Source organism: Balaenoptera borealis, assembly GCF_965194805.1.
Source record: "Balaenoptera borealis genome assembly, chromosome: 14".
In the NCBI taxonomy this organism is placed as follows: Eukaryota; Metazoa; Chordata; class Mammalia; order Artiodactyla; family Balaenopteridae; genus Balaenoptera; species Balaenoptera borealis.
Window position 1 is genome coordinate 91,507,366 of NC_138875.1, and position 19,492 is coordinate 91,526,857.

The following is a 19,492-nucleotide window of genomic DNA, read 5'->3' on the forward strand; positions in this document are numbered from 1 at the left end:
ATGGCAAGAAATTCAGCTTTTGATCCAAGTGCGGTGGGGAGCCACCATCCTGGGAGGTCCCTGACACACAGCCTCACCCTGGCAGTGCTCCCCGGGGGCACTAATTATGCACCAAGGGTATCACCTGCGGTCCAGACCTCTCTGTTTCCTCCATGGCAGGGACACATGGTTACTCGAGGCTGTTTGGGTCTGAGTTGGGGTGGTGGGTATGGAGAGACCTTTGGAGTTCCTTCTGTCCTTTACCCGAGCTGGGTTTCTGGGCAATGAGTAACTTCCTCTGGGCCCATCCAAAAGCAGGCGCAGGTCAGAGGGCCACGGTGGACACTTGGCTGGGGCCTCGGCCAAAGTTACCATCCCCCGCCTTCCCCACCCCATAGGGCGGGGAGAGCAGAGAGAGGCGTCCGTCCTCTGCGGCGCTCCGGGGCAGAGCCCTGCCTCTCCGAGGCCGTGCGGGCACAGGTGGCAGGGAGAACACCGTCCGCTGACAGCAGTGCCCTGGCCTCCCCTGGAGCGTGGCCGCGAACAGGCTGAACGAAGCCGGGACAAGCTTGACTTGTCACACTCCTCGGTGCACAGCAGGCTGGAAGCAGCGGTCAGAAGGCACCCGGGCTGCTCGGGTCGGCGAAGGAGACGCAGCTGGGTGTGCAGGTGGGGCGGGAGAGTGGGGGCGGAGCCCCGTGCCCTGGGCCTGTCGGCGCTGACTCCACACCCGTGCTGGGCGCTGGGGATGGCGTGCCAGGCAGGCGGCCCCAAGGAGGCCTCCTCCCGGGCAGGGCGGCGGGAAGACCAGCGCTCCGTCTCTCCTGGCCAGTTTGCTCCTCCCGCGCCTGCCAGCGTCTGAGGTCAGACGCGCCTGCACCTCCAGGGCCCACTGCTGCCCCTCCTGCCCCGCTTGCCTCCCCGGCCCCGGGCTCCTGCCGGCCCACCCGCCCCTTGCCCGCCGGCCTCGGGCTCTGCCTCTTGGCTCGAGGTACAGACACGCTGAGGACAGTGTGCCTCCCAGACACGGACAGACAGTCGGAAACCAGCGAGGCCTCTCCAACCAGCCCAGCCCCAGAGGCTGACACGCAGACAGACAGACAGACAGACAGATGGAAAACCTCTCCGCCGCCTCCCCTTCTGCGGGACCAGGCCCTGCCCCGGGGGCAGCCCACACCCGGGATGCAGGCCCCCCCGCCCCCCTGAGACGCTCCCCTCGCCACAGAACCCCTACATGCTTCCCCACGCCCCACCCCGGCCCTGCCCTGGGCGCTCAGTGCTGGCGGGGAAGGCGGCCTGAGCTGCCAGGAGGCTCCGGAGCCGGGCGGCCAGATGGCTGCGGTCGGTGTCTAACTGCTTTTTTATTGGAAAAATATGGGGTGAAAAATCGTGTGGGGCTCGTCAGGCAGCCTGCTGGTCCGGGCCGGCTGCCGTCTGCCTGAGCGGCCCGGCCAGCACCCAGCCGTCTCTTGAGGGATGTCTGTCTGGCCTGCCTGCCAGGCTCGCCCCCGCCACCCCGCCAGGACGTGCGCCCCGCACTGGGCCGCAGGAACGGGCAGGGGCAGGGGTGGGGCTGTCAGGCGGCTGGCTGGAGGGCCGGGGGTCCTCTGAGGGCCAGCCCTCCAGCCCCGAGCCTCGGTTTCCTCTTTGCTGAGCGTTGTGAACGGGGGGTCCGGGGTGCCTGCGGCCCGGGGTGGAGGCTGGGGTTCGGGGGGGTCGGCGCTGGCTGCTGAGATGGCCGGGCGGGCGTCCGCCGCCTCAGGCCCCGGGTCAGCCTGGCTCCTCGGGGCCCTCAGTCCGCGGTGAGCACGGAGCCCGGTCCAGGCTCCTCCGCCTGGCGCCTGACGGGGCCTCCTCTGAGTCCCCGCCCTCTCACCTCTGGCACGAGGCTCGCGGGCCCACCCCTGAGGTCCCTGTGGCAGCAAGGAAAGGGCACGGCAGCCCGACAGCAGCTCAGAGCAGCGCCCGGCGTGCGTCCCTGCCGCCCGCCTCGGGGCAGCTCCCCTCTGCATCCCGGGCCCGCTGGCACTTGCCTCCCGCGCCGCCGCCGCCGCCCCCACTTCCCGCGGGACGCCCCTGCTTGCCCTCGGAGCGTCCCTGCTCACCGAGGTTTCCTCTGTGTGCCGGCCCAGCCCCGCTCCTGAGAACACCTTCCCGGAGTCTGTAGGAGGCTCACCCGTCCTCCCCTCTCCCAGCCGCGGGCCCCCCCTCCAAGGCCGGGTGCTGGGGGGACAGAGGTGCAGGGGGCCCTGCACAGGCAACCTCACCGGGTGTCCTCGCGAGGGCTCAGGGCTGTGCACCGTGACCTAGGGCTGCTCCAGCCAGCGTGTGTCTTCCCACGGGTCTGCCCGAGGAAGAGGAAGGGCCTTTGGCAGTTTGCTCACTGAGGGTCCCAGGCAGGCACTGGGGCGGCACATAGGTCCCAGCAAGGACCACGATGCGATGACTGAAATGTAGCCCGCGCCTCCTGGCCCCTGCACGCGTCAGCTCGTTCAGCCCCAGATAACCCTCTGAAGTGGCATCTGTCCTGCAGCCCCACCCTCAGCGAGGGACCCGAGGGACAGAGTGAGCATCTGCTAGGACCGGAGGCCTCAGGGGAGTCGGGCACCGTCAGGCTACTGCAAGAGTCCCAGCAGGCGAGGGCGGAGGCCTGGGCTGTGGATGCAGGGGTGGGAGAGGCACTTGTGTCCTACAGCTGCTGTAACAAATTACCACAGACTGGGTGGCCTAAAACAGCTCAAGTTTGTAGTTCAGGAGGTCAGAAGTCCAAAATGGGTCTCCCTAAGCCAAAACCAAGGTGTCAGCAGGGGTGGTCCCTTCCGGAGGCTCCAGGGAGAACGTGGTTCCTTGCCTGGCCGGCTTCTGGAGGCTGCCGTGTTCCTGGGCTCGTAGCCTCCTCCCGTCGTCACTCTGACCTCTGCTTCTGAGGTCACGTCTTCTCTGACTCTCCTGCCTCCCTCCTGTGAGGACCCTTGTGATCACGTTGGGTCCATCCAGGCCCATTAGGGCCTGTGGGCTGGGACGCTAGAGCCCGCTGATGCCTTCAGGACCCCACTGCTCACCTGGGACGGCCCTGGGTGCGTGGGGGGCCCCAGGACGCCACGGGATAGAGGTAGCGGAGGGTCTCAGTCTGGAAGGTGTTGGGTCTGAGGAGCCTGAAGGGTGTCCCAGCATAGGTGAGACAGATGTGATGGCCGCCAGGTACAGAGAATGGGGGGTGGGCACTGACGCCAGGGTCCCCGTCCACGAGCGCCGTGTAGCGTGAGGCCCAGCACAGCAGCGAGGGTGGGAGTGCCCGCTGTGCTCAGCAGAAAGCTGGGTGCGGAGAGCTTAACTTCCTGCTGGGGTCACACAGACCTAAGTGCCAGGCGGGACCTGAACCTGCACCTTCCAGCTGCGTGGGAACGCTGAGGCTGAGGAGAAGCCGGGAGGCTGGAAGAGAAGGCAGGAAGACCTCCACGGTGGGGGCCATCTGCCCCTCCCGCCTCCCCTGCCCCGGCCTTTCCAGAACTAGCTGAGCAGGACCCCGGGCAGCTCCCACATCCACCTCCAGGTCTCCCCGGGCTCCCCCGGGGATGCACCAGGCTGCCTGGGCGCTGACAGGGAGGTTGTCCTCTGGCCCTGGGGTGTCCATACGCCTCTGTGCCCGGAGGGGTCGTAGCGCCTTCAGACCACACCTGCCCTGCTAGCCTCGGAGGGGGCCTCACTGGGCGGGGGCGCCAGGGGCCTGGTGCCGGCTTGCGAGGTGGGTGGTCCTCACCTGGGGGCAGGTGGGAACCATGGGATCGGTCAGGGCACAGGCAGAGGCCCAGCACGCAAAACAAGCAGATGCTTTCCGAAACGGTCAGAGCTTGAGGACCAGTCAGGTGGCTGGGGCAGGGGTTAGAGGGCGGCCGAGACACCCCACCCTGTCCCTGCACGCCCCGGCCCTGCCACAGCGGAGAGCTGGATTAGCGCCACGACAGCGCTGTGCCCCCGGGTCCCCAGCAGGCCCAGAGGCGCCGCCCCGAGAGAAAGGGCTTTGCCGTTGTTCTGGCTGAAGAAAGCCAGGCCTCCGTGGCCTTCGTGCAGACGCAGACGCGGCTGGGGACAGGGAGCCGCCGCACGTCCCTGCCCTGCGTCACACGCACACGTGCTCCCACACTCGCACACGCAAGCCTTCACACCCGCACACGTGCGCGTGTTCGCCCACAGAGTGTCGCACACACGTGCATTCAGCGGGCACTCACGTGTGCGCTCAATGCCCACACGCCCCTCCTGATACCTGGAGCTCATGGCTTCTGCTTTAGACACCGGCAGAGAACCCACTCCCCTCAGGGATGGGCTGGTCAGGGTGCCCACCGCACACTCAGTGGACCCCAGTACCACACTGGGCAGCTTAAACCACAGGAAGTTATTCTCCTATGTCCCAGAGACCGGGAGCCTGGCATCAAGGTGTGGGCAGGGCCGCGCTCCCCTGGAGGAGGCTTCCTGCCTCTGGTGGCTTCAAGCTTCCCTAGCTCGTGGAATCGCTCCCATCTCCGCCTCCGTGGTCACGTGGCCTCCCTCCCCCACCCCCGTGTCTGTGCCTCCTCTGTGCAGAAGGATGCAGTCATAGGACCTGGGCCCCCAATCCAGGGTGCACTCACCCCAAGATCCTGAATCACAGCTGCAAAGACCCTAATTGCAAGTACGGTCACATCCTGAGGTTCTGGGTGTGCGTGTCTCTGGGGGCCACGCTCAGCCGCTGCAGCAGGCCGCCCTGTCCTCCTGCTCGCAGCCCCCTCACGGACAGCACAGACCACAGAGGGTTGTCGTGGCCGCAGCGCTGAGGACTGCGGAGGGCCCGGGGCCTCCTGCGCCCTAGAAGCCCCGCTCAGCCCCACTCATCATCCACGCGGCTGTTCTCCCAAGCCCATCAGGAGCCCGTCAGCCTCCTCCAAGGCTTTCCAGAGCGTCTTCTCAGTTGCACGAACTCTCACATCTTTGGCACAATCTGCAGTTACCCCTCTGCTGTTTTGCACTGAATTTGCGTTTTCTGGTCAGTAAGGAGGGCGAGCCAGCGTTGAGCGGGGTCTGAGTTCACCCTTGGTCAGCCCATTAGTGAGCATTTGTAGATTTTTCTGGCCTTTGCTTCTTCCCCAACACTGGACACCAATGATGGACATGCCCAGCTAGCGAGGACCCTCTGGACTCCGCCCCGCCCCCCATGCCCTCCCCTCCGTTGAGCCCGCCAGCCTGGCCAAGAGGGTCTGCGCTCCGGTCCACAGCCACGGGGTCGCTCTGTGTGAGGCCACAGTCGCAGCTCGGCAAGGATGAACCGAGGCTGGGGAGCCCAGCCCAGGAAGCCTGTCCCCCATCCCCCCAGTGACCCCCCCCCAGCCACACTGGCCTTCTCACACGCATGGGGCCCTGTCTCGGTAGGTGTCCTTGTCACACGGCCCACGGGCCTTCGTCTGCAGCCCCTGCATCCACTTGCCTCCCAGAGAGGCAGCCACGAGGGAGCAGGCCAGCTGGCAGCTCCTTAGCCCAGCCGAGGGGAGCCCAGCGATTGGCGTGGCTGATTGGCAGCGGGGTGGGCACTCCCAGTGCCCCCCGGCTGTGGGTGGAGCCCCCTCCATGGCCCCTGTGACGGTACCTCCCCCTTGCTCTGCGTAACGATGACAGATGTGGTTCTAAGATGGGTTGTCGGCCCCTGCCCACCACGTGCGGGCCCTGAGTGGATTACCTCTGTTTGGCCTGGGACGTCCCTGCGCTCTCTGACGGTGGCCTTCATTCCTCCCGGTAATCTAGGCCTGCTCCATTTCCTTCTAGATTTCCAACCTCATTAAATCTTTCATATCACAGCCACTTTCCTCTCTAAACAGAATTAAAGCCAGTCCTGCCCAAAGTCTGATTTTACTCCCAAACCAGAGGGCGGGGCCGTGGCTCAGAGGTGGCATGGCAAGGACTGTGGCCTTTTCAAGGACCATGAGTGCCCAAGGTGGTCTTGAGAACGATGTTTGAAGTGAAGCCATGTCATTACAGGAAGACAGGCTCCTCCAGGGTCAGGCTGTGGTGGGAGAGGAGCCGGGGGGCACATTGAGACCTTGACCATGACCTGATGGTCAGACTCGGGGGCTTGTTCCAGACCTGGGTGACAAGGCCGGGCTGGGGCTGGAGAAGCTCCTAGCTGCTCCCGCTGGTTCCCGGCGCTGGCCCAGCCCTCAATTGCCACCCGCTCTCCCCACTGCCACTGGCTCCAGGAACCTTTTACTGCCAGGGGTGGGGTCTCCAGGTAGCTGGGAGAGACTGGGTGCAGCCCGGCTGCTCATCTGGAGGAGACATGATGATGGAGCGTACCTTTGGGGCCCCGAGGATTCAGCAGCTCGACTGGGGGAGGTTGCCTGACCTGGTGCACCAGGGTCACTGCCCCCAGAGCTCCAAGCTCCGTAACCAACTGCCAGCTGACATCTCCAACGGGACGGTCCCTGTCCCCACCTCTGGAGGGGCCCCACCGCCTGCCCCCTCTCATCCCCACGCCTGCTTGTCGCTGCAGCTCCTAGCCCAGCTCCTTGCGCCCCACCCAGCCCTGTGGCGGATCCTACAGAGGGGGTCTTTTTAAAGACCTCATCATCCCTCTCCTCCTCGGATCCCACACACATCTCTTCCTGTTGCTCAACACAAATGCCCAAGCTCCCTCATGGCCCTCAAGGCCCTGTGCCCCACCCCACCTCCCTGGCTGGCCCTGCCAAGTTGTTCCTGCCTCAGGGCCTTTGCACTGGCTGTGGCCACCCCAGAAGACTCTTCCCTAGAGCTCCCCTCAGCTTAGCCTGGTCCTTCTCATCTTTCAGGTCTCAGCTCAGACGCCCCTCATGGGAAGGCTCCCCCAGCTGCCCTTCAGATCAGTGCCCGTCACTGCTTTTCACATTGCCCTTTACTGTCTGCCCACCCCATCTGTACTCGTATTACCTGTCTCCCTGTATATGGCCCTTCTCTCCCACTAGGCTGTGAGCTTGACTCAGGCCTGCCGATGGGGCGGCTTGTTCTTCTGCATTCCATCCCCTAATCAGGCTCCTGGCTGTGAGTGTAAGTTGAGTGTGGCTGCGGTGGCAAGTTGTCACCAACTCGGCGGCTGAGTACTACACTATTATCTCTCAGTCTGGAGGCCAGAAGTCCCACAGGAGTGTCCCCGTGGGAGTCAAGCTGTGGGCTGGGCCGGCCCCTCTGCGGCTCCAGGGAGAATCCCTTCCCGGCCTTTCTGAGCTTGTAGAGTCGCCCACATGCCTGGGTTCCCGGCCCCTTCCTCCAGCTTCACGGCCAGAGGGCAGCGTCTTCCCGTCTCTCCTCCCACTAGTAAGGACCCTGAGATTAAGCTGTGCCCGTGGCATCGTCTCTCCATCTCCAGGTCAACTGACCAACCTTAATTCCACTTTGCTGTGTAAGGTTCACAGACTTCTGGGCTTAGGGCACTTTTGCTGCTGACCCCAGAGGGGTAGATCAGGACACCCCACTGCATGAACACCTTTCCTCTTCGCTGCCAGAGGCCTTGGAGCTGGGCCAAGTGCAAGAGCTCACGCCCTGCTGGGGCACGGTGCAGTGGGCACGGGGGCACATGGGCCCGCAGACACCCACCCCTGAGGTAAAGCCACCCCCCAGCCTGGGAGTCAGGGCTCTCCCGCCAGAATCCCACGTCCCAGGACCAGTCTCTGCTGCTCTCCTAGAGGAAGAGCACGTCTTGGCTAAGCCCATGGACCCCAGGGTCAGACTGCCAGGTTTCCAATCCCAGCCCTGCCACATACCAGCTCCGTGGCCTCCAGCATGTCACCTCACTTCTCTGTCTCAGTTTCCTCATCAACAAAATGGAGGTGACAATAGTGTGTCTTCAAAGGATAGGCGTGAGGGCCCAGTGATTTCATGGTTAAAAGCCATTCAGCACGGTGCCACATACGTGCTGTTTTTATGGCAGGAAACGGTTTCGTGGTATGACGTTTATGGGGGTGGGGTAAGGGGAATACATGTAACTGGTAAATAATTCAAACAGAACAAAAGGACTTAAAAGCCCCACCTAGAGGCTGGCACCGTTGGCCATTTCTTCTTTACGGTTGGAGATTAACTGTGGGCTGTGTAAGTGCATGTGTCTGCCTGTGTTTTGCCGCCTTTTGAAAAGGGAGCGCTGGCCCCGTGCCCGCGGTTCTGGAGCTGTGTCCCAGGGTCCTGTTTAAATGGCTGTGCGCTTCCCCGCTGAATGGACCCGCCTCTGATCGCCCAGCTTAGGGCAGGCGTATGCAGGCCCTGAACCTGGGCTCTAAGCTGTGGGTCCCTGGATGCCTCAGGAGAGCTGACCTCCTGGTGCCCCTAGCCCCACAGCAGCTTAGAGGTGGGCTCTCAAACTCCTTGCAGGAGCCCCTCGGCCCCCTTACCCTCCGTGGATTTTTTTTACAGCAAGTTTCATGATTGGGAGTTGTGCTGCTGGTGTCCTGGTGTTGCACCTGCGCGCTCTGGAATGTTAGGTGCCACCCCGTGGGCCTGGATCGGTGTGGGGCATATACTCGGCCTTCTCAAGGGGCGGTTGTTCCCCCTGGATCTGAACTCGGTTTGGGCCCACGGAGCGGCCAGGTGGCTCCGGAATAGTGGTCAGGGTTGGCGTGTACTGCGTAATTCGCAATTACAGTAACTACTTGGACCCCTTCTCCCACTTTGCATCCCCATTTCGCAGATGGTGAAACTGAGGGCGGAGCTTACATCGGACAGATGTGGGGGCTCTGTTGTCCTTCCTTCAAGTCCCAGCTCCTCGACCTCGCCGCTCCGTGACTCAGTTTCCCCCTCTGTAAACTGGGCGTAGGAGCCATGCATATTCGTTGCTGTGAGCGTCGGAGTAGCCGGCCCATACAGCGTTCGGTACAGCTGGCACCGCGCGCCCAGACCTGGTGACGGGGATGGGACGGCGAACGCTTGAACCCAAGTCCGCGGCCCCGTGCGGGCAGATCCGCGCCTCGGGGCTGGATTAATCGGGCCTGCCCGCGCCCCGCCCCCGCCCCGCCCCGCCGCGCTCCCTGGCCGCCGCCTGCGCGCTAGCCAGCAGTGCGCCCGCCGCCGCCGTCCCCGCCGCCTGTGGGACACGCGCCGCGCCCGACGGCGTCCGGGAGCCCGGTGCGCACCGAGAGCCGCCCGGAGCGCGCCGAGTCGGCGCGGCGGACATGCGTGCCCCGCGCGCCCCCGGCCTGGGTTCCGGCTAGGCAGGGCGCCACGGGAGAGGGGCCACCTCGACGGGCCGAGGCTGGCGGGGGCCCGCGTCCATGCCGCCCAGCTTCGACTCCGGCTCCGGTACGAGGACTAGCGGCGGTCGCCTGCAGAGCGCGCCGGACCCGGGGCGCCCGCGCGGTGAGTGAGCGCTGGTGGCTCCGGGGAGGAACTCGGGACTTCGGGGGCCGGGGTTGGGAGAGCAGCCGCCCCCTCTAGAGGAACGGGGAGCGGGAGAGGCCCCCGGCGCTCTGCTCACTCCGTCTCTCACGGGAGCCGGACGCGCGGACACCCCACGTACCTCCGCCTGCGCCCGTGGGGCGCACGTGGCGGCAGACCCGCAGAGAGTCCTGGGCCTCGGCCAGGGCGCTGGGGGGCCCGCGGCGGAGGCGGGGCAGGGCGCTGGGGGACGCGCGCCTTTGTCTGCGCCCTGGCGCGGGCTCGGCCGCCCGGGTTCCCGGCGCCCGCCGCGCTCACCTGCCCGGAGTTGGAGCTCTTTGTCTGGGGCGGGGCGCGGCCGGCGGAGTCTGTGCCGCGTGTCTGGGCCGAGGCTGCCCCGCAGGTCGGGTGTTCGCAAACAAAGCGCGCCTTGACCTCCGCCCGCGGCCGGGATTGCGTATCTCCGGGGAAAGAGTGCTGACCCTGACACTCTCCGTACGGAGCGGGCGCCTTCCACGGGGACCCTGAACTTGCAGCCCGGGGACCTCCAACCTGGACTTTGGCCTGAAGTGACCCTTTTCTTTCACACCCACACCGGCTCAGTGCCAGGATTGGAGGGTGCCGGCGCTGCCTGGGTCAAGTCCCAGTGGATAATCCTCGGGAAGTTATTAGCACAGATCTGGTGGTTGCGCTAGGGCTGCCCACCCGCCTTGGGTCAGCTGGCCGGCTCCAGACCCCTTGTCCTGGAAGGGAAAGAACCGAGGGACCTCGACCTGGGCCAAGTCCCAGCAGGGGTGGCTTTGTGCCTGTGCTGGGAAGGGGGCTGGAACCTGAGCCACGGCCCCAGAGGTCCTGGGAGCTAAGGGTGCCTGTGGGTGTTTCTTGAGAGCCTTCTCCAGTGGGCCTGGCCGTGCCTGGCCCGGTGTCCCGGCCCTTGTCGTGCGGTGGAAGCCTGCCAGGTCCCTGCCCACGACCCCTGTGGGGACTTGGATCCCTCAGCTTCCCTGAGCAAACTTTAATTTGGGCAGTGTGGCTGTGAGGACCGGACAGACAGGGGACAGTGGCCTTCCCACCTGCCTCCCGCCTTTGCCCAGGCGGCATCCCAGGGGTCGGCAGGGCCAGGGAAGACACTCCCCGTCGCTGTTCCTCGCCCCCCTCCCCTCCCCTCCCTTCTCTGCTCCCCATTCACTTTACCAGTGTCTGGGGCGCCACCTCCTGGCTCTGGGGTCCAGTGCTCCAGCCTGGGGCCTTGAAGCGAACCGGAACTGGCCTGGCTGGGTCTCCCGGACAGGGCAGGGGCGCCTGCAGCCTTAACTGGACTTGCTGCTCTTCCCTCCACCCCCAGTCTAGGACCGAGGGCAGTCCTGCCCCACAGGAGCAAACGCATTTTCTCAGAGTGACGCCTCTACCACGTTCCTTTGCAACACCAGCCTTGGTGGGACGGGCGCCCTGCTGTATCAGAGGAGGGCTCCGGTGAGGGCTGGCACACACGGGGCAGCTGAGGCAGGTGCTCGAGGCCGACCTGCCATGGAGTAGCCCCCTCCCCCTCCCAGTGGCCCAGCGACCACACCCCTGGGAGCTGATGACAGCTTGCAGGCTGAGCTCACTCCCTGCACCTGCTGATGGCACGCGATAAGGCACTGGGGTGGGCTGCTTGCGCGGTCAGCACCACCGCCAGGCCCAGAGGGGCTGTCGGTGCCTCAGGTAGTGGAGACCTTAAGGGGGCGGTTCCGGAGAGCAGAGTGGCTGCCGCTGCTCTGGTCCATGTCATTTGGGGGGCGCCGGCCCTGCCCACTCATGCCCTTCTCCCGCTGGTGCAGGGCAGCAGGCGAAGAGGATTTAAACGTGCGCCAGTGGGGGCGGGGCACCCTCAGGCTGACGGGGCCTGGGAAGGCCTGGGGGGGACTTGGCCGAAGCCACTGGGTCAAGGGCCCAGACAGGCCGGCCGGCCACACCCTTTTGGGGGCTGGGGGAGAAGCTCACACTGTAGTTTGGGGCAGTGGGAAGGCACTGGAGTGCTTTCAGTCCGGGGTGACTTGTTCTGGTTTGGCTTTTAAAGATACTCTTGGCTGCTGTGTGGAGAATTAATTTGTGAGAGTGTTAACGAGACCAGCTAGTAATTAAGCAGCTGTCACTCGGGCTGTGTGGCCTCAAGTGGGAGTGTCAACAGGACCCCCTCCTGGGGTCGTGGCGAGGGTCCAGTCCTGTTAGGCCTGGGGGTCTTTGGGTGGGAGGATAGGTGACTCATGGGCCTTTGCGGGAGGATACAGGGCTCTGGGGGCACCTGGCCTCACGCCTGGACACGTGGCCGTAGCTCCCAGCAGAGCTGGGGCCGTGCCTGGTGCAGAGTGAGCGGGCGTGAGGTGTCCCCATCCTGGCCCTGAGGGGTGGGCGGGCTGGCACTGCTGACTCTGCCATCCTGACCCCGCAGACCCCCAGCTCAGGTGGGCCCCTCACCCACCCATCCCCCCACCCCCACCCCGGGGTCTCCCCGGGTGAGGCCATGATCCAGGCTGCTCACCCCGCAGGATGCCTCGGGAACACCCTCAGGAAGAGGTCAAGGCACAGCCTCCCTGCAGAGGGCACCCCGGCCTCAGCTCCCTGCTCCCCTGGCGCCCCGGTTAGCAGACTCCCCTCTGGTGCGGGTCCGAGTCCAGCCCGGGGAGCGTGGGCCTGTGTTTTCGGGCTGCGTTTGCCACCTGTTTTCTTCCCAGTGCGGGGTTTCGGGGCGTGGTTAGGCAGGTGGCCCCAACCCAGCACGAGTGTAAGGGGCACAGCGGTCTGTTTAGGGTTCGCTCTGCACGTTGCCGTCAGCAGGCCTGGAGTGACACGGGCCCGGGGAGCCCCCGTCCAAGCAGCTCCTGCCCTTTCCCACAGACCCGGGCCCTGCCTGTGCTGGGCCTCCCGTGGGCGTCGCTGTCTGGGACTCTTGTTTCTGTTCTGTTCACCTGTCAGTCTGTTCTCGCCTCAGTCCCCATCTCATGATTGACTTTCTTGCACCACAATTTACGCGCAACAAAATGCGCCTGTTTTAAGTGTACAGTTGGGTGCGTTTCGACAAATACATACCACTACATACCCCCCCCGGAGTCCGACAGAGAATGTTTTCATCACCCCAGAGAGCTCTTTCATGCTTTTTTCTTTAAGTTTTTTATTTATCATGATGAGATACACATAACAAAATTACCATCTTAACCATTTTAAGTGTACAGCTCGGGGCATTAAATACATTCATATCGTTGTGCAACCATCACCACCATCCAACTCCAGAATTTCTTCATCTTGCCAAACTGAAACTCTGTCCCCATTAAACACTAATGCCCCCTCCCCTCCCCCTCCCCCAGCACCCACCAGCCTGCTTTCTGCCTCCATGGATTTGCCTGCTCTAGGGACGTCATGTAGCGGAACCGCACAGGATTTGTCCTTTTGTGACGGGCTTACTTCACTGAGCATAGTGTACGCAAGGTCATCCACTTGCAGCATATGTCAAAGTTTCCTCCCTTTTTAAGGCTGCATAATATTTCATTGTGTGCATACACCACGTTTTGTTTATCCAGCCATCTGTTTATGGACACTTGGGTTGCTTCCACGTTTGTTGTTTTTTGGGGTTTTTTAAATATTTATTTATTTGGCCCGCGCCGGGTCTTAGTTGCGGCACTCGGGATCTTCGTTGCCATATGTGGGATCTTTCTAGTTGCGGCGGGCGGGCGGTCTCTTAGTTGCTGGCATGTGGAATCTAGTTCCCTGACCAGGGGTCGAACCCAGGGCCTCTGCATTGGGAGCGTGGAGTCTTAGCCACTAGACCACCAGGGAAGTCCCTGCTTCCACGTTTTGGCTATTGTGAATAATGCTGCTGTGAACACGGGTGGACAGATACATGTTTGAGTTTCTGCTTTCAGTTCTCTGGACATATGCTCCCAAGTGGGATTGCCGCATCATACCGTAGTTCTATGATTGATTTTTTGAGGAACCTCCGTACCATTTTCCACAGCGGCTGCGCCGTGTTCCAGTTTCTCCACATTGTCCTCGCCAGCCTTGGCTGTTTTCTGTCTTTCTTGACAGTGGCCGTCCTGGGGGGAGGCCTCATGCCCTTTGGTACTCAGTCACCCCACGCCAACAGCAACCACTGTCTGCTTTCTCCCCAAGGAAGTCCACGATGGGGGCATCGGGAGACGCTGGGAGCAGAGTAGCGGCGCCCAGGGCAGGGGGAGATGCGAGGATTGGGGCGATAGCTGAAGGGCATGTGGTTTCTTTCCGGGGTGCTGAGAATGTTCTACAACAGGTGGAGGTGATGGTTGCCCACAGCTGTGTGCCTTCAGTGGGCGTGTTGTATGGTACGTGAATCATATCTCAGCGAAACTGTTTTAAAACAACACTAGCTAGGGAGAAAAGATCTGCTCAGAACAGCCTTACAGGCTTGCGGCTGTGAACCGGCGGGTGGGCCACATCCTCATCCTGACGGTCCTCACCAAGGCCCGGCACACACAGGGGCGTCTCCCCCGGAGGGGAGAGGCCGAGCGGCCCAGGGGCCCATCAGAAACTGCCACGTTCCCTCCTGAAGTGGGTTGAGCCCACTCCACCCTGGACACTCAGTGCATCATGGTGGCCGGGGTCCCCAGACCTGTGACTCAGCATGTCTGGGGCATGGCACGTGGTGTCTTGCAGCCTGGGGCTGGGGGGCGCGGGCATCCCTACTCTGCTCCCCCCACCCTGCCACCTCCAGTGCCAGGCCCAGCGGAGCCCTCAGGTTCCTGGTGCCGGCTCCGCGGGTTGGCGCCCCGATTCCCAAGTCCTAGCTCCCCACCCAGCAGGGCCAGGCTGAGCCCCTGCGTCCCTGCTGAGTGGGGCGTCCTTGGTTCCCTGGTCACAGGCCGAATGACCTGTGTCCGAGTACTTGCAGCTGGGACTGGGCGTGGTCACCCTCCTCCATGGGGGCTGTGGGCCCAGAAGGATGTGTTCTGCCAGGCTGGGCGGCCCTTGTGTGCGCAGAACCTGCCCAGACCTGTTTCCTGGGTGCCGGGGGCAGGGGCTGAGGGCCAGGTTCACCCCAGCCCTGTAGGTCTCTCTGGCCTCTGACCCTCCTCTCTTTCTTTCAGGCGTCTGTGGGCTCCGAGAAGCTCTTTGCCCCGGCAGCCGATAAAGGTAAGTGTGTTCCTGGGCTCCTGGCCTCTAGGAAGGGACAGGACACATTCCTGAAGTCCGTGGCGGCCCCCAAGTTAGGCTCTGTCTTGGGTTTCAGGTGCAGAGCCCCAGGCAGGAGTTGGGTGCTGTCATTTACTGAGGGATGCAGCCCGCCCCCCCCCGCCAACCCCCCGGGAAAACCACAAGGAGACAAGGGAAGCTGGGAACAGGGCCAGTGTCTCGGCCAGAGCTGGGCAGTTCTGGAGCGGCGGTTCCCAAAGTGGGGTCCCTGCACCGCTGGGGACCGTGAGGAGCGCACTTTCCCCGGCCCTCCCCGGGCTCACGGGCTCAGGTGCTCTGGGATGGCCAGCAGCTCCTGGCTCGGGATGCGGCCCCGCCAGCACACCCAGGCCCTGGCCAGTGACCCCCGAGTGGCATGGCGCAGGTACCCAGCATTTCACTGTCCCACAAAGCTCTGGAGGGTGGATGCCTGGCCACGGTCCCATCAAGGCCAGGATAGGCCTTTGTGACCCAGCCTGTTGGCTGTGGGCTGTGGCCGGGAAGGGGGCTTCCCTGGGCCCAGCACAGAGAAGGGGCCCTTTTGCTTGGGGGGCTCCCTCAGGATGTGAGCACACAGGACAGGCCTTGGGGCACCCGCAGCACCATGGGTCCTGCTGGCCTGGTAGCTGGGCACGGCCTCTACGTGCCTTGACCTCGAGAAGCCCCTTCCTCCAGTCAGAGCATCGCAGCCGAGCAGACACCTCTGGGGAGTCTGGGTAAGGCGGCCCACCAGAGGCTCCGAGGAGCCAGCCATGCTCAGCTGGCATTTCAGCCGGAACTAACGTAGGGTGTATCAGTTTCAACAAATGACCGCAAACCGCGTGGCTTGAAACAACAGACATTCACCTGCTCACGGTTCTGGAGATCAGAAATCTGGAGTCAAGTGTGCGCAGGGCTGCGCTCCCTCCAGAGGCTCCAGGGGAGGGGTGCCTCCTGCCTCTTCCAGCTCCTGGTATTGCCTGCAAACCTGGGCATCCCTGGGCTTCTGGCTGCATCCTTCCCATCTCTGCCTCCGCCTTCATGAGGCCTCTTCCTCTTCTGTCCCTTACAAGGACACCGTCACTGGATTTAGGGCCCACCCGATTCCAAGCTGATCTCATCTTGAGATTCTTAGCTTGATTACGGCTGCAAAGACCCTTTTTCCAAATAAGGTCACAGTCACAGGTTTGGAGGTTATGATTCAGCGGAGTTCAGGGAACTCTGGGCCTTGAGGTACCCAGAGAGGTGGCGGGGCGGGAGGGTGATGAGTAGCAGTGCTTTTCCAGTGGCAGGAGGCTCTAGAAGGTTCCAGGCGTCTCCAGAAGGGCTGGGGCACTGGTGGCACACGTGGGGTCACGTCCAGGTCTGCATGGCCCGTGCCTGCCTCTTTCCATCCTGATGGCTGCTCTTACTTTGTGAGGGCCTCGTGTGGACATGTGAGAGAGACAGGAGGGGAGAAAGGGCTAGCGTCCCTGGGCAGCTGTGAGCAGCAAGTGGGCTGAAGCGAGCGGCCCTCTGTTCCTGTCCTTGTTGCAGGAGTGGTGGCAATGGCCTCCTCTGTAGGTGCGTCCCTAAGCAAACAGACCCAAGGCAGAGGGAGGTGTCGCCCTAGGGAAGGAGACTTCCCAGAGGCTCCAGACCTCTCACCTCTCTGCCAGCCTGGGTCACACTGCCCTGCAGCCGCAGGGGAGTCTGTGGCCAGCTCTTCACTCAGCGTGGCAGCCACGGGGTCAGCCCACAGCCCAGCGACCTGAGTTTCCACTCCTCCTGGGGACCGGGATGCTGCCCCCTGCAGGCAAAGCGGCTCACATGGGTGGTGCTGCCCCCCGCCTGGCCGCTGGGTATGTGACCTGAGGCCTCCCTTGTAGCCGTTTCAAAAGGAGGGTCTGAAGTGAGCAGGCGGCTGGCTGGAGCTCACGGCCCAAGGGCAGGCCCGCAGCTCGCAGGGGAGCAGAGGCTCTGGGCGGTGAAGAGGGGGGCAGTGTTGGCCCGCGGCAGCTTCCTCCCGGCAGACCAGGCAAGGCTTGTCATCCGGAAGTCTGCCCCAGGGCAAGGGCCCACAGAGGGCTTAGGCCAGGGGTCACCCGGGTGGGTCCAGAAGGAGCAGCTGCTAGCACGAGTGAAGCTCCTGCTGGAGGAAGGGCGGGCGACAGAATGAGCTGGGAGCCCAGCGCCCTGCCTGGCCCGGCTCCCTCGCGCACCTCGGTCTCCCTCTGTAAAATGGGGCCGGGACAGTCCCTGCGCTGGGATCTCCGTGGGCAGGAGGTGCAGGGACACTCCCTGCGGGTCGGCCCTCAGGGCAGGTAGCCTGGGGGGCGGGGGTACCGAGGTGTTGTGGGCAGGAGCTCCGCGCCGCGTGGCTCCCCGTCGGAAACAGCCCTGGACGGCATTCAGTGAGCCGGGACCCCAGCTCACTCCGGCCCCTGTCTCCGCAGGACCCACGCTGGGCGAGAAGTCCGAGGCCAAGGCCGGGGCGGCGCTCAAAGTCTCGGGCCTGGAGCGCAGCCGCGAGCTGAGCACCGAGCCGCCCTTCCTGCCCCCTGTGCGCAGCCCCGCGCCGGTCCTGCCCTCCGCCGGCCCCGCGCCCGGCGCCCCGTCCAGCCCGCCCGTCAAGAAGGAAGCCCCGGCCCTGCCCCGCCTCACGCCGCAGCCGCCGCCCGCGCCCCTGCAGACCCGGGCCCCGCTCCCGACGCACGTGCCTCTCCCCCCGGGCGCCTTCCCGGGCCCCGGCGCGGCAGCGCACAACGGCCTGCACAGCCTCAGGTGGGCGCGGGGCGGGGCCTGCGCAGCAGCAGGCGGGCGCGGGGCGGGGCGGGGCCTGCGCAGCAGCAGGTGGGCGTGGGGCGCGCGCGGCCGGCCGGGCACTGAGCGCCCCTCCCTGCAGCAGGAGCAGCAGCGCCAGCAGCGGCGCCAGCCTGGGGCTCGCGAAGCACGCGTCCCTGTCGCCTCACGGGCCGGGCCCCCACCTCTCTACCTCACACTTGGCGCTCCGCTCGCAGGCCCAGCACCAGCACCACGCGGCGGCCATGTTCGCCGCGCCCCCGACACTGCCCCCGCCCCCGGCGCTGCCGGCCAACAGCCTGGTCATCCCAGGACACCCCGCCGGTAGGTCCGGGCGCCGTTGGTGGGGCAGCGGGGTCACTGTTCCCCTGCACTCTGGGACCCTAATCCCGGGGGAGGGACGCGGCCCCTGGGGAGGGGGCCGGCCCCCGAGGTCTGTATCCTTAGTGATCACCTGGCCCTCCAGACCCCACCCAGCTGGATGGCAGCCCCCTGGCAGCCCATAGCGCTAGCAGGCCACCTTGCCCAGGGCAGAGGAAGCTTCCTGCCAGGGCTTCGGTTGTGCGCGCGCGCACACACACACACACACAGGTACAGGTGCTCACACACGCGTACACGGATACACACATCCCTTGCTCCATTCTGAGCCCTTGCCAGGCCTGGTCAGGCAGTCTGGGGCAGGGAGTTGGTGAAACCTGGAGCTGCTCCGTGGTCATGGTAGTGAGGGCTCCCGGGGCCTGCCGTGGCTCTTCCCATCCACCGTCCCTGGGCTGCTGGGGGGGCGGGGGAGGGGGGAGGGTTGAATTGTGGAGGAGAGGGGCCCCAGGTGAACAGCAGCTGGCCTGGCCCAGCCTGGCCTCTCCCTGCCTGATTCCAGCAGGGGCCCCCTCACCGCCAAATCTTAGGTCACTAAGGATTTCTCTGTGGGTCTCCAATTTTTTTCTAAAATCTTGTCGGCCTAGCTTGGGTTGGGGGCAGCTCAGTGCCCCAGGATGGGACCAGGACACTGGTCTGGGGGTGCTGGGACGGGCAGGGCTCCCCTTCAGGGCTGTCTCCGGGGGCTCCCAGGGTGGCTCACCGTGTTCTCTCTTGCCTTTAGATGCCAGCCTGTTGATCTCATTCAGCCAGCCAATCATGTATTGCCAGCCTCATTCGGGGATTCTGATTGGTACTTGGTCACAGGCACCTCTCTTACCTCCACCCTGGGGCCCGCACGTAGCGAGCGGCCACCACGGCTTGGCCTGCCGAAACCGGGAGTGCCAGCAGGTGACTATCCGCCTCGCCCCGCCGGGAGCCCGCGGCCGACGTGCCTCTCTGTCTCTCTCTTTTTCTCTTGTAGATCACGAGCTGCTCAGGCAAGAGCTGAACGCGCGTTTTCTGGTCCAGAGCGCCCCCCTGGGCCCGGGAGCTCTGCTGCGGGCGGAGTTCCACCAGCACCAACACACACACCAGCACACACACCAGCACCAACACACATTCGCCCCCTTCCCTGCCGGGCCGCCCCCGACGCCGCTCCTGCCGCCCGCCGCACCCCCGCCGGTGCGTAGGCTGCGTGCCGGCGGGCGGGCGGGCGGGCGGGGGCGGCCCGGGCGCGGGACACGCAGCAGGCACACGCAGACGCTCTCTGCACGCATGCAGGCTGACACCATCCCCTTCCGTCTGGCTGTCCGTCCAGCCCCTCCTCTCGTTCCCCCCCCCCCGCCCCGCCCCGGGTCATGCCATGAGGTTCCCCATCCTGAGCCGTTCTTTCGGGCTTGGGGAGCACCGCGTGTCCACATGGCCATGGGGCCAGTTGCACCCACGTGGGGTCCTCCGTGTCTCCGCTGGCAGCAGGGCGGCAGGTCTGGAGGCCCGACGGGACTGAGGGGCCACGGGAGCCAGGACTCTTCCCATGTTCCTGGTCCTCGAGGTCCCATCCCCTGAGCCAGCTGTTGTGGGGCAGGGTCCCCTCTGCTCCCACCTAGCTTTGCTTTGTCACTGACTAGTCTGCCAGTGGCCTAGGTGTGTCCTGCAGCCTAACCACCAGCCTTGGGCTTCATGCCCTCCCCCCCCGCCCCCCCAGTCATGGCCACAGACACCAGATGGGCGAGTCTGCGCCTCCCGTGCTGGGACCACTAAAACAGGGAAGGCCAAAGGGCAGCACCCTCGGGGAGCCTAGGGGACAGCTGGCCTAAGGCCACCAGCCTCAACTCTGGCCACTGCCTGGCCCGAG

The 19,492-nt window shown here is 64.6% G+C and overlaps 1 protein-coding gene across 9 annotated transcripts in view; it reads left to right on the top strand.

Annotated features, from left to right (window-relative positions):
• Positions 1-19,492, top strand: part of FBRSL1 (fibrosin like 1) — an 86,489-nt gene that overhangs the window by 57,539 nt on the left and 9,458 nt on the right. For 4 of the 9 annotated variants that reach the window (XM_082354742.1, XM_082354744.1, XM_082354746.1 and 1 more), the window contains exons 6-10: positions 14,436-14,481; positions 16,935-17,262; positions 17,384-17,604; positions 18,380-18,448; positions 18,620-18,819. In XM_082354742.1, the coding sequence (XP_082210868.1) occupies positions 14,436-14,481; positions 16,935-17,262; positions 17,384-17,604; positions 18,380-18,448; positions 18,620-18,819 (864 nt within the window). Of the gene's footprint in view, positions 1-14,435; positions 14,482-16,934; positions 17,263-17,383; positions 17,605-18,379; positions 18,547-18,619; positions 18,820-19,492 lie in introns of those variants that run through there. The other 5 variants (XM_082354747.1, XM_082354743.1, XM_082354745.1 and 2 more) reach the window with 4 other exon arrangements.